Source organism: Platichthys flesus, chromosome 3 (assembly GCF_949316205.1).
Source record: "Platichthys flesus chromosome 3, fPlaFle2.1, whole genome shotgun sequence".
Classification (NCBI taxonomy): Eukaryota; Metazoa; Chordata; class Actinopteri; order Pleuronectiformes; family Pleuronectidae; genus Platichthys; species Platichthys flesus.
Window position 1 is genome coordinate 737,531 of NC_084947.1, and position 18,450 is coordinate 755,980.

At 42.7% G+C, this 18,450-nt stretch overlaps 2 protein-coding genes across 2 annotated transcripts; both read right to left on the reverse strand.

Annotated features, from left to right (window-relative positions):
* Positions 1 to 508: 508 nt before the first annotated feature.
* Positions 509 to 5,058, reverse strand: zgc:101664 (uncharacterized protein LOC450064 homolog). Its single transcript, XM_062385047.1, has 3 exons — positions 4,949 to 5,058; positions 2,025 to 2,763; positions 509 to 1,315 (listed from the first exon to the last, which is right to left on the reverse strand). The coding sequence occupies exons 2-3, from the start codon at positions 2,643 to 2,645 to the stop codon at positions 1,112 to 1,114; spliced, it is 825 nt and encodes a 274-aa protein (XP_062241031.1). The 5' UTR covers positions 2,646 to 2,763; positions 4,949 to 5,058; the 3' UTR covers positions 509 to 1,111.
* A 911-nt stretch (positions 5,059 to 5,969) lies between these two features.
* On the reverse strand, positions 5,970 to 14,711 carry LOC133935443 (serine/threonine-protein phosphatase 2A catalytic subunit beta isoform). The gene is made up of 8 exons (XM_062381247.1): positions 14,298 to 14,711; positions 11,605 to 11,643; positions 10,980 to 11,150; positions 9,082 to 9,255; positions 8,804 to 8,893; positions 7,909 to 8,070; positions 6,867 to 6,985; positions 5,970 to 6,673 (listed from the first exon to the last, which is right to left on the reverse strand). Exons 1-8 carry the CDS (start codon positions 14,397 to 14,399, stop codon positions 6,601 to 6,603), a joined length of 930 nt encoding a protein of 309 aa, XP_062237231.1. The 5' UTR covers positions 14,400 to 14,711; the 3' UTR covers positions 5,970 to 6,600.
* Between the last annotated feature and the right edge of the window lie 3,739 nt (positions 14,712 to 18,450).

The following is an 18,450-nucleotide window of genomic DNA, read 5'->3' on the forward strand; positions in this document are numbered from 1 at the left end:
TAACCGCATAAACCAGTGGAATTGACATGTTCCGGGTACCTTTCAAAATAAAAGACCTATAATGCATAGTTGATTGAATGTGGATTCCACAACAGCAGACCACGTGACGCTGATTTCAAACGAAAACGATCTCGTCAAAGTGAAAATATTCAACTTTCCCACATTTCATTGATTTGAAGTCGTTCATTTGAAGCGTTAACGTGGATTTAAGAGATTAAACCGCAGGGGGGGCAGGGCACTGACGTCACATCCGCTAACCTACATTTCAATGCAGTACCATGGCAACAGTGTGAGGGTGTGTGTGTGTGTGTGTGATGGGGGTGCACTGTATTCATGCTGTGTTCAAAGGAGCATCAGTTTTAAAATGGCCGTGTCTTTGTGTGTGTGTGTGAGTGTGTGTGTGTCATGTGACTCCAGCTGCTGCTTTTCCAGAACAAACTGCACATCACATGCACCACTGTACACCCCCCTTCTCCCCCCCACCACCTCCACCACACCACCACAGGCATTCATTACAAATATCAAAACTTTATTTACAACAGAGCGTGACGACAAAGTATAACCTGTTCTCCGGTGAATTTAAATACACAATCATCTGGATTTCACGTGTCTGTGGTTTAATTCATGTTCGGTTCATTCATCAAGTAAATTCTCATAAAACATCAGTGGAAGTTGTCCTGAGAGTTCAGAGGCCGTCTCATACAGACGTCTCGCAGCAGAAGACAGAAACACACTCGTCCACTCCGTCTCCTTCAGAGATGAAGGGAAGCTCCTGAGAGGGGGACACCAGGCACTTCCATGGCTGCAGGGAGGAGCTCTAAACGCTCAGTGCAGTAGAGAGGATGTCGTCTGAAGCACTCTGCTGGCTGAGAGTCATGTGAGTGTAAACGTTAAAGAGTTAAAAATAGTGGATATTGTGGTAGAGTTCCTCCCCAGTGTAACCAGTACAGAGTGTAAACACCTGATGCAGGTTTCCGATCGATCAAGAAGCTTCATGCAAACATGGAGAAGAACCTGGAGCTCCATGTTAACATCATGACTTTTACATTCAAGTGTTTTCACTGTTAAAAACCTGTAAACGTGTAAAAACCGGAGTCTGTAGCGAGTTGTTCTACAAGCTGAAGACGTTTCCTCTCTGGTGAACGGACAGAAGGATCCGTCCTGACAGCTGCAGCTCGGCCTTCAGGAAACGTCCCACCTGCTCCGAGCAGAGCACGTCGCAGAACACCCAGATCTCCACCAGGCCCCTCTGGATGTTGGCGTTGCACGTTGGCAGATCGCCCCTCCGGACGCACCGGCTCAGAGTCCGCCACACCTGCAGGGGGGGGGCAAAGAAGCAGGTTTAACAGATGAAGGAAAGAAATAGCGACTTATTATTTAATAGATCAAAATAAAGTTCAGTTCCTGATGTTCAGTCACATAAAATAAACCTAAAGAAATACGTTATACGTTGGAAAGAAACTTTACACAAAACAGAAAGAGCAGCGTTACTTCTGTTCTACTTCATTAGTTATTCATCTACACATTATTTTATCAGGGATAGTTTTCTGTCATGTGACAGAGAAAAGCATCAAATCATCAAACAGAAGCCAAATCATTTTCAGTTAATTAAACTTGATGCGGAGTCGCTTCTACAGGTGATGAGAAGAAGGTAGAAGAACCGACTGAAGAATCAGGATCACCTCCACCTGAACGAAACCCTCACTGACATGTCAGGGACACAAGAGGAGAAGCTGTGACAACAAAGAAAACTGCTGAGTCAGATGTTTAATCTAGCGCCACCATGAGGCTGACAGGGTTCTGAGTAAAAATCTTTACGGACAAAAAATAACTGTTCATTGACGCCATCATGAAGTCGCTTTATGTGCAGAGCTTTCTTGTGACCACACACCTGACAACAGCCTCAGCTGGGCTGTGTGTTTACATCTGATTCGATAAGCTGCTAAATATTTTAATCATAGGATCAATAACTCATGATACGCTGCTGTTAATGATTCTATTCCTTCATTCTGTTTTCTGCTGACCTGTTCGATGTCCCGGGCCGACCCACAGTTGTCCCCTCTGATCACCCACTTGGCTCTCTGACGGAGGTGGAGCCTGTGGACAGACACCATGTGGTCAAACTGTTTGGACAGCGAGTGGCAGCTCTGTGGAAAGACGCCTCGCCGCGTGAACACGCTCCAGGAGCGATTGACCGCAGCGTCTGGGACAGGGACGCCATGTCTGTCTGGGACAGGGACGCCATGTATGTCCTCCGGTGGCAGTTTTTGGGGCGACAGTCCGGTGACTCCTCTCTCTGGTTGGAGATGATTCGGAGTTTCTGAAATGCAGAGGACACCATTTCCTCTCTGTGAGGTTTCAGGGGGACTTCCTGTCGTCTCTGAAGTTGGGTGATTGTGGTGTTTTTTAGAAACAAAGCCAGTACATTGCAGCCTGCTGTCGGACACCAGTGAATCTCCTGCGCAGGTGATGACAGGCGCTGGTTTGGCCGGTCTGATGGGGGGGCGGTGGTCTGAGGGGAACCAGGGCGTGAAGAGCGGAGGAGGCCGACAGGGGAAACACTCCAGAAGCTTCTCTGTCCTCTGGAACAGAGAGCTGAGCTCCTCCACTGATCCAGACTGATAATGAAGAACCACATCCTCCATACAGGCAGTCAGAGGACAGACTGAAGCCCCGCCTTCATCCCCATCCTCATCCTCATCTTCATCCTCATCCTCATCCTCATCCTCATGGAATCAGCTCGGACGTACGACCGTTAACAAACTGTGGAAGAGAAAACACATTGATTCATACAACATATCTATAGGTTAAACAATCACATTCCATTTATAGATGTCACTGATCATCTTTATATAAAGTCATTGATCATCTTTATATAAAGTCACTGATCATCTTTATATAAAGTCACTGATCATCTTTATATACAGTCACTGATCCTCTTTATATAAAGTCACTGATCCTCTTTATATACAGTCACTGATCATCTTTATATAAAGTCACTGATCATCTTTATATACAGTCACTGATCCTCTTTATATAAAGTCACTGATCCTCTTTATATACAGTCACTGATCATCTTTATATACAGTCACTGATCCTCTTTATATAAAGTCACTGATCATCTTTATATAAAGTCACTGATCATCTTTATATACAGTCACTGATCATCTTTATATACAGTCACTGATCCTCTTTATATAAAGTCACTGATCATCTTTATATAAAGTCACTGATCATCTTTATATACAGTCACTGATCCTCTTTATATAAAGTCACTGATCCTCTTTATATACAGTCACTGATCATCTTTATATAAAGTCACTGATCATCTTTATATACAATCACTGATCCTCTTTATATACAATCACTGATCCTCTTTATATACAGTCACTGATCATCTTTATATAAAGTCACTGATCCTCTTTATATACAGTCACTGATGATCTTTATATACAGTCACTGATCATCTTTATATACAGTCACTGATCATCTTTATATAAAGTCACTGATCATCTTTATATACAGTCACTGATGATCTTTATATACAGTCACTGATCATCTTTATATACAGTCACTGATCATCTTTATATAAAGTCACTGATCCTCTTTATATACAATCACTGATCCTCTTTATATACAGTCACTGATCATCTTTATATAAAGTCACTGATCATCTTTATATACAGTCACTGATCATCTTTATATAAAGTCACTGATCATCTTTATATACAGTCACTGATCATCTTTATATACAGTCACTGATCCTCTTTATATAAAGTCACTGATCATCTTTATATACAGTCACTGATCATCTTTATATAAAGTCACTGATCATCTTTATATACAGTCACTGATCATCTTTATATAAAGTCACTGATCATCTTTATATAAAGTCACTGATCCTCTTTATATACAGTCACTGATGATCTTTATATACAGTCACTGATCATCTTTATATACAGTCACTGATCATCTTTATATAAAGTCACTGATCCTCTTTATATACAATCACTGATCCTCTTTATATACAGTCACTGATCATCTTTATATAAAGTCACTGATCATCTTTATATACAGTCACTGATCATCTTTATATACAATCACTGATCCTCTTTATATACAGTCACTGATCATCTTTATATAAAGTCACTGATCCTCTTTATATACAGTCACTGATGATCTTTATATACAGTCACTGATCATCTTTATATACAGTCACTGATCATCTTTATATAAAGTCACTGATCATCTTTATATACAATCACTGATCCTCTTTATATACAGTCACTGATCATCTTTATATAAAGTCACTGATCCTCTTTATATACAGTCACTGATGATCTTTATATACAGTCACTGATCATCTTTATATACAGTCACTGATCATCTTTATATAAAGTCACTGATCCTCTTTATATACAATCACTGATCCTCTTTATATACAGTCACTGATCATCTTTATATAAAGTCACTGATCATCTTTATATACAGTCACTGATCATCTTTATATAAAGTCACTGATCATCTTTATATACAGTCACTGATCATCTTTATATACAGTCACTGATCCTCTTTATATAAAGTCACTGATCATCTTTATATACAGTCACTGATCATCTTTATATAAAGTCACTGATCATCTTTATATAAAGTCAAATCCAACAATCTGGAGAGTTTAGAGATAATGTAATAACTTGTAATAATAAAAGCCATATAATAAAATAGAATCCACAGAAGGGTTCAGTCTCTGTTCCAGTTTAATTCACGTCAGAAGCAGGGAAATAAAACATGATCTCAGGGTTCCTCTCTCACAGGGAGGCTAATGTTTGTAGCTTCCGGAGCTAGTTAGCTGAGGAGCTAAACACAGCTAACAAACAGACGAGATGTGGTTTCCAGGCCGAGACCGAGCTCAGGATCTAAACTGATATTAAACCTTAAGAACACCGACCTGAGACCTGAGGCCCGCCGGGTCGTGAGCCTGCAGCTAGCTTACAGTTAGCCTACAGCTAGGCTGCTATGCGGCTAACACGGAAGCGGTCTGTTGTTGACCACTTCCGGAAGCTCTCGCGATAGTTCAGGCAACACGTTAGGTCTGTAAAAAAACTTCATATTTCTACTTCTAGTTTCCGTACATTCATCATATATATATATATAAATATATATATATATAAAGAAAGTCCGAATAAATAAAAGTGACCAAAAGTTTATTACAATCCCGATAAAGAGAAATAAGTCACACGTGATAGATTACTGATTGTAATTATTACTCATTTATTTATTCAGAGATTCTCTCTCGGGTCTGTAAGAATAAATCAAACACAGAATTACTTTAAAGCTTATTCTGATCTTATTCTGAAGTTTTCTGAACTGATGAAGTTTGTCCATCCTTCCATTCTTGCGATTGTTGAGATTTATCAATAATGAAATTCTCTCCAAAAATGTCCAGTTGGCTCAACCCTGTTTGTCATGTCCTCCATTTTGTTCAAGAGCCACAGGCTCTGACGGTTAGTGTCAAACAGCACCACCCTGTGGACATGTGTGGGACAAGCTTCACTTTTAGCAACAGGCCTGAAGCATCAGTGAATAAGTTACAGGCAGTTCTGGTTTCCAGTTTGAATGTTTGTTCCAGGATGAAACCAGTTGCTGAAAATTAAGAAAGAATTCCAGCTTCAGGTTTTTATTTTAGTGGTAAACCATCAGAGCAGAAACCAAGACCTGAACTCAGCGAACCCTCATTACACACTGTTTATATGGTTTATATGTGCATGATGCAAAATATTTAAACTTATTTAAAAACCTTCTGAAGACCTCAAATGTTAAACATCTTTTCCCAAATCCACGTTGATTTCAGACCTGAAATGTTCTGGAGCTTTTCCTGTGGAGTCTGTTCCATCGGCTGCTTCTTCTTCAGAGAACTTTGTTTCTGGAAACAGATCAAAACCTGAAGAGACGACACCGACGCAGCTCAGTAGTTTGTCAATAGGACATTTTATTTCATACGTCTGTTGTCTTTATTCAAATTACAGTAATATACTTGCTGAGATGACGACCGGCTGCAGCCTGGACAGCTAAAACTCACAGCTGTACTACTTGAAGCAAACTTTTCTTTTTTTCTCCACCTTTTTTAAAATGATCTCGCAACAGAAAAAGCACAAACTGTTTATGTCATGTGATGTGATGATGGAGGGGACGTCAGGGCGGTCGGGTTTTAGAGCTGCTCTAAAAAAAACAACAGAAACAAACAGAAGAACAAACAGAAAAGAAAGAAGCCTGCGCGTTGTGGTAGAAGGATCAGAATATGGCACATTTGGTCCACGTTGGTAGTTTTATTATCTCGTTTTCAAACATGTAAGAAACAAAAGAAGAAAGTAGATCATCATCGTTGAACGTGTTGTTTTTAATGACAGCATACTGAAGACACGACTGTAGAGGGCGCCGCTCGTTACGTTTCTCTCTGTTAAAATCTGGATTCGTCAGCCAATCGCTTGTTTCTACTCTCCCTGGTACAGTATCACCATTAATATCTTTCCATCCAAAATGAGGGGGTGGGGGGGAGGGGGTGGAGCTTCGTGGATGATTGACAGGGACGGCTTTGGACATTCACAGGAAGTAGTCAGGAGTGCGTCTGGTCACGTGGGGCTCGCCACGACGGGGGGCGGGGTCAAACTGAAGGCTGAGGAGGCAGAAAGGGTTCAGTTATTGATGAGGTCACAGATTAACACGTAAAAAGAGGTGGTGATTCAAGTTTGGGATTAAAACGTGGTCACGGTTGTTCTCATGTTGAATGGAACTGGATCTCAACTACATGAACACGTGTGAGTGTTTGAATCTGAACAGAAGCAGCTCCGGCTGCAGCCATTACTTACAAAGAGTATTTCAGAGTGTCATCCAGCTCCATGATGGCCGCCTGGTTTCCACAGCGGTAGCAGTAGTTTGGAGCACTGAAGATAGTCACCACGTTCTTATCGTGACCCCAGTTGTAGCCCTGAACAACACAAACAAACAACTTGAGTTAACGTCCTGTGGTTGTTTGTCACAAACATGTTCAGAGGTCGCTGGGACCTTTGACCTCTGAAATATAATCTGTTCACCTTTGAGTTCCAGTGAAAACTGGTCAAAATTTTAAGAAATCTCCTAAATACAGACTTGAGATATCAGCTGTGTCTCCACCCGTCAATCACTTCCCAGGTTTGTTTAAATAAAGCACCAAATATCCATCACCCATCAATCATCATCCATTCATCATCCATTCATCATCCATCCATCATCCATCCATAACCCTGGTTGTTTCAGAGGGTCTGACTGTGTGTTTCCCTTCAGGTGTAGATGTAAGGCTCCTCTCAGGCTCTGGCTGCAGCAGCCGAGTCTCAAGTGAAGTGAAGCTGCTCTGGTACCTCCATCATGTTGCCATGGAGACACTGGTTTTTGTGGGTCCTTCAGTCCACTTGTGTGTGAGCGTCTGTTCCAACTTGACTAACACACACTCAGCGTCACGCTTCAGATACGAGTGTGTTTCCATCTGATCTCGACTACGCTCCAGAGAAACAACCTTTCAACTCTCACTGACTCCGACTGTAGCTTAGTCACAACTGGATCGTTAAATTAAATTTAAAAAAAAGGACCTGAGGGTAAATTCCATCTTCAGTTCATTTTTTAAGAAATAAATTGTTCAAAAGTGGCTGTAAAAATACAAACAGCTATGTCCTGCGTGTGTGTGTCGCGTCTCCAACAGTGATATTAAATTCATAAAGCACAAAGTCATTTGAAGAAAAGCTCATTTTAATATTGTTTTCTTCTCAAGTTGACTAAACAACCATTTGGTTTGTTTTATTGAGTTTGGTCAGACTGTGTCTGAGCAGCTAGCCTAGTGTGTGTTTGTGTGTGTGTGTGTGTGTGTGTGTGTGTTACCTCCATGACCAGCTGATGGGCACGGGACACCAGCGTGAGGCCGTTGGCGTGGTTGAAGGTTTCAGAGATGTCCTGTCCGAAGGTGTAACCGGCACCTCGGGGGGAGATGCCCCACCCACCGCGGTCGTCAGGGTCCGACCACAGCAGGTCACACATCGGGCCCTGAGAGAGACACCAGCACAAATTACAACTGTCTTACTTAAAGTCTTGATGACTTCTCTCTCTACGAGGCCGAGGCCATGTAGAGAGTTCACGTGTTCACAGACGGTTATTGACAGATTGTTCATACTCTGTGAAAACTGAACCGAACGAAGCGGTTTACAAATGATGAACGTGTGCGGCTTATGTGTGTGTCTGTGTGTTGTGTTGTGATGTGAGACGTGTTCACATGATGCAGCCGGTCAGTTTAACAGTAGAAGCAAGCAGTGAAACCACAGAGTTTCCTCTCAGCTGCTCTGGGATCAGAAGGCCGACATGTATATTGAACTTGAAACGAGGTCATCGACAACGATGGCCGCTTCCGACGAGGTGCATTCAGGGGCCGTTGGAAATGCTAACGTCCGCTAGCTCCGCCACTTCCTGTGGACTTTTATGAATTTAACATTTGTACAGTGATTTAGAGGAGATTTCAAAATATCAAGATATATATTGTGTATCGTCATACTGCCCAGCCCTGCTGCCACTGGGAAGAGTTTTTAGAGCAGCAAAGAAGAGGAAGTGATTTCCTGTAGAGTAGCGTTAGCCAGAGCTAGCTAACGTCTCAGCTGTATGGAGTATAAGTAAGACTGTCATACACCGTATGAATCCCTCAGTTGCTAAAAACTGTCTCCAACAAATGCACGATAACAAAACTCTGTTTCCTGTTGTCAGCAGGACCCAGTGGCTCAGTGTGTACCTCATGTGGGACCTCCTGCAGGCGGTCCAGAGCTCGTATGTGATCCAGAGTGTCTATGGACGGAGACAAACCTCCGTGGAGACAGAAGATCTGAAACAACATCACCAGAAATCAACATTTATCTGCTGATGTTTCCATTTATCCTCCAGTATAACATATTTCATCGAGATGCTTGTTACTCAGATTCAGGACGTCGCATTGAGCCGTGACCTCACACCGTGGAAGCTCCTGAGAGGAAATACATCGCAGTACAAAAACCAGATGAAGTCATTGAATACCTGTCCGTCAACCAGCGCGGTGAGCGGCAGGTAGTCGAACAGGTCTGTGAAGTACTTCCAGACGTTGGCGTTGCCGTACTTCCTCAGACACTCATCATAGAAGCCGTAGACCTGCGTGATCTGCCGCGACTCGTGGTTCCCTCGCAGGATGGTGATTCGCTCCTGGAAACGAACCTTAATGACAAGACAATAAAAGAACCAATCAAAATCTGGAACGACAAATTATTTACATTTACATCACCAGAAAAGTCCAAAGCCATTCATTATGTTTAATACTATTACCATTGATCTGGTGCTGATGTTATATTTTATTGGGTTTATTTGTTAATGAAACTACATTAGTATATATAAAATATATATGTACACTTTTAAAACACTCCTGCTGCTACCTCACTGTGAAACTAGTTTCCTCACTGTGTTTCTCCTGCAGGGCTAGGAACCTTTGGAGGAACTCTACGTTTCCACAGGGACACGGATCTACTGTAACTTCCAGGAGTTTATTCTGATTGGTTGAATCCTCCAGTTTCTTATTTCAGCAACCAGACACAGAACTAAGTGAAACTTCATTTGTCTGGAAAAGCGACTTCCGATAACTATAAGGGGTTCAGTATCTTGCCCAAGGAAACTTCGGCATGCAGACGGGAAGGCCTGGGATCGAACCGCCGACCTTCTGGAGGAGGGACGAACGCCCTGCTCCTCAGCCACCTCTACTCACTGTTGTTTCATCAACTCTGGACCCTAAACTAAACTCAACTGTATTCATAAAGCACCGGGAAATGTGTCAAACAAACAAACACAAGAATGGTGACAAGTCAAACATTGAGGCCGGAACATTACTCAGAATTAAAAACACTTCTTTCTTTTTCAGATTGAACGTCCAGACGACGCAAACACAGTCGCAGCCTCAGCAGTGATTTAATGTCACAAAATGAATGAACAACTTTATTGATCTGGCAGGATCATAAAAAAGACAGAATACATAACGTATCTGTGTATGGGAGGATCATCAGCTTCCTGCTCATCTGTGCTGTCAGCTGACAGATTGCTGCTCTGGGTTTTGACAACACGTTTATGAAGCCATCAAACATCAGAGCACAGACCACAGAAGCAAACCAGGAGCGTCTGCTCGTGAGACGAACTCTTCAGGAGCTGAATTCTGAGGCCGACTGTTTGTTGTCTTCTGTCTGAGCAAATTCCATTCGGATTTTTTAGATACACTGAAGCCGGTTCAGCGTCCTGCTGATCAGATCTGTCTTGATAAAACAAAATGTCCACGAGAGCAGGAACCGACTGAGAATCAACATCTGAACGTGCTGCTGCAATATTTTAAATTCAGAAAAGAGACCAGCAGCGGTTCACGTAATTCTGTGACGACCGGAGCTTCAGGCTTCATCCCCACTGATTCCTTTGAATCTAAAACTAAATGGAACCTACGTACACGTGACGGGTTCAGCCCTTTATCAGTAGTGATCTCTGTTCACACTCTTTTTCACCTAAATAAATAAGTAGATGATGTTTTGGAGAATGTGGGTGAACCTGCAAAAGAAAGGGTGATTGCCTTCTTTCAGTGGCAGAGTTTGATTTACGCCTGAGGGCCATTCCATAATCTGTAGCTGGGAAAGAAAACCGTCATTTAAATTTATGTTTAGAGTTATTAATATTGATTGATTTGTATAATGGTGTTATTTGGGGTTACTTCGACCGATCACTGGAGTGTTGGCGGTCGGTCTGTTGGTTGAGATCCGTGCAAAACAAACAGTTTCTAGTTTAGAGAGCAACACGATCACTGATAGAAGGAAGTAACATTAACATCACTCTCGAGAAGGAAAGAAGAAATAAGACTTTATAAAACAGACAGAAAGCTTCATCTACTGGATTCAGACCGAGGGGGATCAAACCTTTAACGTGACGAGCAGCGTGACCGTCTCCACGGAGTAGTAGCCTCTATCCACGTAGTCTCCCATGAACAGGTAGTTGGTGTCGGGAGACTTGCCTCCGATCTTAAACAGCTCCATCAGGTCGTGGAACTGGCCGTGGACATCGCCACACACCGTCACCGGGCATCGCACCTGGGGGGGGGGGGGGGGGGGGGGGCATCATTACTGATTAGACTTAACAGGGACCTGAGATGAAGCTTCTGTTGAAGGTAAACTCTTCTGAACTCAAAGTCCAGACTCCGTTTTTCTCCAAAGCTGCTTCAGGACAGATCCATATTTCTGACTGTTCCGTTTTACTATGTTAAGTCTTTTGTTTTTTGAATTACTTAAAGGATACATAGCCCCTGTGTTCAAGTGAATGGGATGAATTGAGGCTCACGCAGCTTTCAGTGGGAACAAGTTGTGATATGCTTCAGACAGCGGAGGCTCGAAACACTCAACAGGAGCAGTGAGATTCAGAGGTGGGTGATGTGATGTGTTCAGAGAAGTATTGTGTTTCAGCAAATTATTCCTATAAAACTATATTTTAAATCATGGCTCCATGTTTCTGTGGTTCAGTCCGAAACAAGACGTGTGTGACTCTCACCTCCTGCACGTTGGACTCCTTGGTCAGGATCTCCTTGGCCTGCAGAGAAGACACAGACACACATTCATTATGAGATGAATGATCTCTCTTAAAGACTTTTATGTCAAACTAAAGGGAGAAGTCGTGAGGTTGAATAAAACTCTTCAAACACAAGCAAAGCTAAAAAAACACGTAAATATAAAATGATCTCGTATTCAGGCTATGATGAGTGATTGTGGCACTTCCGTCACATTCCAGTTAGTCAGAAGAATCATCTGAGGTTTGTTTTCATCAGAGATGATTAAAAAGAAAAAGTGCATCAGTGGGAGAAACGCAAACATGATTATATTTATTATAATTTACCAAATAAGAAATACAACTTTTTTAAGCCTCTGGGAAAATCCTTTAACGCTCGTTCAAAACACGAGTCGCATTAATTTCATTTATTAAAAGGCTTCAATAGACGACAAATTCCACATCTGCTTCTGTTCCAACATGTTTGATCATTGGTTGATTATCACTGGAGATTCTTTTTTTTAATGATTTATGGAAGATTAGCTCATTTTTCTGTCGATCACCTCGTGGAGAAACACAAACTCTCAACAAGACGATGAATCAAGGATTCGATGGTAAACGACACAGTTCAGCTTCACACGTCACGATCTGGACTCGGGACATCTTCAGTTAAACCAAACGGGACATTTGAATCTTTAAAGTCAATATCTCAACATTCCAGACTCTTACTGGACCAGACATTTAAAGTGGCAGATGAATCACTGATGAAGACACCAGCACATGTCTGACTGGTATCAGAGCTGGAGGTTCTGGATCCAATAAAACGACGATGACATGATTTCTTCACACTGAACTTTAAAGTCATGAACTTATGACTCGGGACAAGTGTTTAGCATCAATATTGAACCATATATACCTATTGTTATTTCTTCAGAGAAAATAAGTCAACTGCAGGTAGAACTGCAGGAATAATCATGAATGATCTTTATCAATGAATCGCTTATTAAGTCAATGAAATAAAAGATTTTTATAGAAATATGTCAGAGCTAAATGTGACATCTTCAAATGACTTGTTCTCCTTGTCCAACACATACAGTTCAGTCTGAATGAGTCCAGTTTTATTATGGACAGAAATGATAGAAAAATGATTATCGACAATTAACACTTTACATTTCAACGTGATTCTTGTTAAGTGTAGAAACTTGATGAGCAGAGAATGACAAACAGGAAAACATATGTAGGAGGTGTAACGCTAATACGAGTTACATGTTCTCCCTGAGTTGACACAGTGCAAAGTACATACATACACACAAACACAAACTTACATACATGCATACAAACATACACACAAACACACAGTTGCATACATGTCCAGCCATTTTCGACTACGTAAATCTCAGAAGACTTGGAACTATGTGTTTGCTGCATCCTGGCTTATCTGATTGGACGATTTCACATCATTTGTCTTCTGTCCACCATGAAGGATCAGTGTTGTCTGTCCCGGTCGGTTGTGTGATGTGTCGGTGCAGGGTCAGTGTTGTCTGTCCTGGTCGGTTGTGTGATGTGTCGGTGCAGGGTCAGTGTTGTCTGTCCTGGTCGGTTGTGTGATGTGTCGGTGCAGGGTCAGTGTTGTCTGTCCTGGTCGGTGGTGTGATGTGTCGGTGCAGGGTCAGTGTTGTCTGTCCTGGTCGGTGGTGTGATGTGTCGGTGCAGGGTCAGTGTTGTCTGTCCTGGTCGGTTGTGTGATGTGTCGGTGCAGGGTCAGTGTTGTCTGTCCTGGTCGGTTGTGTGATGTGTCGGTGCAGGGTCAGTGTTGTCTCTCCTGGTCGGTTGTGTGATGTGTCGGTGCAGGGTCAGTGTTGTCTGTCCCGGTCGGTTGTGTGATGTGTCGGTGCAGGGTCAGTGTTGTCTCTCCTGGTCGGTTGTGTGATGTGTCGATGCAGGGTCAGTGTTGTCTGTCCTGGTCGGTTGTGTGATGTGTCGGTGCAGGGTCAGTGTTGTCTGTCCTGGTCGGTTGTGTGATGTGTCGGTGCAGGGTCAGTGTTGTCTGTCCTGGTCGGTTGTGTGATGTGTCGGTGCAGGGTCAGTGTTGTCTGTCTTGGTCGGTTGTGTGATGTGTCGGTGCAGGGTCAGTGTTGTGATAACATCAGTTTCAGAGCGACTTGTTTTCTGGTGCAACAAACCGAGGTGACGCCTGAAACCGGAGACTCGACACATCCGTTCCTCGTGAAAGCGACGAGGCGCGAATCATCACCTCCACTTATTTCTGTGTTTTTACGTACAACTCACAAATATGAATAAAGCCGCAGATTCAAACACTCGCCCAGTCCTTCGATTTCCCGTGTTAATCAACGAGCAGTAAAATGGGCTCCGACTACTTGCTGGTAATGATGTAAAGGATGCGAATTTTCGGCCTCCCAGAGACGACGGTCGCCGGATAAACCGTTTCCATCAGAACCGTACCGGGGGCTCGGTCAGAGCATTAAGCCGAATTTTCGGGTGGGAACATGGGTGCGGATCCGGCTCTGACCGCGGGGCTGTGGAACACAGAGCCGCAGGATGACCGATCGAAAACAGGGCGAAGATAGCCGCCTTGCCGTAACCTCATTCCAGGCATTAGTCGGAGCCGCTTTCGCAATCCAGGCCACACTGAGAGCGAGGCCGCCCGACACGGACCCAACCCGGTGTGAGCCACTTACCTTCTCGCAGAGCGTCCGGACCTGGTTTTCCGAGAGCTGCTTACACTCGTTTAGCTGTTCGATCCATTGGTCTAGTTCTTTAGTGAACGATTTGTCTTCCATGACAGCTGCTAAGCTAGCTGTGTTAGCTACCTGGAAAAAAACAGACTGGCCTGTGGCGCTAGCTGCTTTAGCCCTTAGCTCGTCGTATTGTTAACCCGATCGAGTCCCGCCAAACCGGCTGGAGAATCAATAAGACCTACACTTCACGAGCCCTTCAGTCAGCTTCTGTCATGATAAACGAGCGATGTCGAATTACCGACGTTAAAAAGCAGCCTGTGTGAACCGGGGGAGGAGAAAAGGTCGAAAGTCCCCGATGCGGCACGAACAGCAGCGTCGCAGCGGTTAGCCGATTCACTGAAGGGGCTAGCTGCCACAACATCCGGGCATTTCAGAGGCGCTCAGCCAGCGCACCAGCGACAACATGTGGACAGACAGGGGACTGCAAGGCGGTGTTCAGGAGCGGGGACGACCACAGGAGACTGTAGAGGACACATGATGAACTGCAGAGGACACATGATGAACTGCAGAGGACACATGATGAACTCTAGAGGACACATGATGAACTGCAGAGGACACATGATGAACCGTAGATAACACATGATAAACTGTAGAGGACACATGATGACCAGGACACATGGTGACCTGTAGAGGACACATGATGAACTGCAGAGGACACATGTTAAACTGTAGAGGACACATGATGACCTGTAGAGGACACATGATGACCTGTAGAGGATACATGATGAACTGTAGAGGACAATTGATGAACCTTAGAGGACACATGATGAATTGTAGAGAACACATGATGAACTGTAGAGGACACATGGTGACCTGTAGAGGACACATGATGACCTGTAGAGGACACATGATAAACTGTAGAGGACACATGATGACCAGGACACATGGTGACCTGTAGAGGACACATGATGAACCCTAGCGGACACATTATAACTGTAGAGGACACACGATGAACTGCAGAGGACACATGTTAAACTGTAGAGGACACATGATGACCTGTAGAGGACACATGATGAACCCTAGTGGACACACAATGAACTATAGAGGATACATAATGAATCCTTGAGGACACATGACGATTGTAGTGGACGCATGATTAACCCTAGAGGACACATGATGACCTGTAGAGGACACATGATGAACTGTAGAGGACAATTGATGAACCTTAGAGGACACATGATGAATTGTAGAGAACACATGATGAACCCTAGAGGACACATGATGAACTGTTGAGGACAATTGATTTACCTTAGAGGACACATGATGAATTGTAGAGGACACATGATGAATTGTAGAGGACACATGATGACCTGTAGAGGACACATGATGAACCCTAGCGGACACATTATAACTGTAGAGGACACATGATAAACTGTAGAGGACACATGATGACCAGGACACATGGTGACCTGTAGAGGAAACATGATAAACCCTAGTGGACACATTATAACTGTAGAGGACACATGATGAACTGCAGAGGACACATGATGAACCCTAGCGGACACATTATAACTGTAGAGGACACATGATGAACTGCAGAGGACACATGTTCAACTGTAGAGGACACATGATGAACCCTAGTGGACACACAATGAACTATACAGGATACATAATGAATCCTTGAGGACACATGACGATTGTAGTGGACGCATGATTAACCCTAGAGGACACATGATGACCTGTAGAGGACACATGATGAACTGTAGAGGACAATTGATGAACCTTAGAGGACACATGATGAATTGTAGAGAACACATGATGAACCCTAGAGGACACATGATGAACTGTAGAGGACAATTGATTTACCTTAGAGGACACATGATGAATTGTAGAGGACACATGATGAACTGTAGAGGACACATGATGAACCCTAGAGGACACACAATGAACTATAGAGGATACATAATGAATCCTTGAGGACACATGATGAACTGTAGAGGAGACATGTTAAACCTGAGAAGACACACGTTAAACCTGAGAAGACACATGTTAAACCTGAGAGGACCAAGGCAGAGAGAGAAGTGGACAGCGGGACAGGTTAAAAATGTAAGAATATAATATATATAACTACTAATATACTAAACCTAATAGTACTAGTTTAATAAAGTCCTCATAGACATCAGCAGACTCAGGTAGTTGACAGTTGAAGAAAGACACTCGTATGAGACAGAGGAGACAGAAATGTTGAGTTGATCAACGTTACATATAAACTGAAGCTAAGTGTCTGTTTGAGTGTTTTAAAAAATATCTTCTCAGTTAAAAAAAAGTCAGAGACATATTTTGAGTCATATCTTCATAAATTTGCTGATGGATTCGGACGTCTCTCCTGTGTGTCCTTCTTGTCTGTCTTCCGTCTGACATCAGATCCAGAGGTGCAGGGGAATGTGGTATTGTATATAAGCTACTGGTTGTATATAGTATTTATTTATTTTTAATGGTTCTAATAAAACATCAGTGTGGAGAAGTTTCTCTCAGAAATTAAACCTGGTTGGACTAAGGCAACAACATTATTTACATTATTATTTTGTTTTGAAAACATTGTTTCCTGCCGCTTCACTTTTAATTCACTCGCACGACAAAGACAAAATGATATTTAATATAATATTTTTATTCATCAGAATCAATCAAGTACACATGCAGTGATTGTCATACCTTTACTTTGAAAAGACAACATTAGACCAGAGTATTGGATATAGAACAAATAAAAGAAGCTGATATATAAACAAAGGATCTGTCAGCACAGTTGTAGTTTCCTCCTCTGGAGACACAAGGGGGCGACTGAAGGAATCAGGTTAGATTCTTCTGATTGGTAAGTTAACGGCTGTTTATACCAACTCACTATGTGGGGACAGCTCAGAAAACTATGGAGGACCATACATGACATAAGTAAAAATAAATAAATAAATAAATGTATAAATAAATACAGAAATAAATAAATAAATGAATAAATAAAAATGGAAATAAATAAATAAATACAGAAATAAATAAATAAATATGTTAATACCAAAAGAAATGTCAAAAGAAATGTCTTAAATATATTTTAACATTTATTTTTTCCCTGATACATTTCCTTTGCATTTGCAGTGTCCTTATGCTAATGAGAAAGGCGGGCCTAACCGCAGTCTCATGCAGGATTGGTCACAGGAGTGTAATGATCCAGCCCTACTACTTCTGCCTTTCAATGCTGGTGTCCAGTAGCTGTTTGCAGCGTTGAGCCAGTTCACACTTAAAATGAACTAGTTCAAGTTCAGAGGGTTAGTTAAGGTTATTTTTTATTGGGATGATTTAGGTGTCAGTAGTCCTGACTGTGAGCGACACGTCTCGTGTTGTACTGAGCACAATGAGCGAGCCGAGAGGAGGAGGAGGAAACAGAAACTCCAGCTCGGTACAAACCACCTGCAGCCTCTGCTCTGATCATGAAGACGCTGATCTCTGAGCAGATGTGACCAGAGAAACTCTTTGTTTCCACTGTTTCCACTGTTCCACAGAGTCACTAACTGGCTGCTTCACGGTGAAGAGATCAAGTCTCAGTCACTGCCCGTGTCTCTGAGCGCTTGTGTGGCGGAGCGCAGGGGCTGTGTGTGTGTGTGTAGCTCAGTTGACCAATCCTGCTCGAGACTGAGGTTAGGCCCGCCTTTCTCATTAGCATAAGGACACTGAAATGTGGAAATAAATAAATGTGGAAATAAATAAAAGTTGCAATAAAAGTGGAAATAAATAAATAAATGTGGAAATAAGTTTAAGACATTGATTTATTTAATTCTGCATTTATTTCCATATTTATTTATTTATTTCCACATTTATTCCAACTTTTATTTTTCGATTTCAGTGTCCTTATGCTAATGAGAAAGGCGGGCCTAACCTCAGTCTCGAGCAGGATTGGTCAACTGAGCTACACACACACAGCCCCTGCGCTCCGCCACACAATCGCTCAGAGACACGGGCAGTGACTGAGACTTGAGCTCTTCACCGTGAAGCAGCCAGTTAGTGACTCTGTGGAACAGTGGAAACAGTGGAAACAAAGAGTTTCTCTGGTCACATCTGCTCAGAGATCAGCGTCTTCATGATCAGAGCAGAGGCTGCAGGTGGTTTG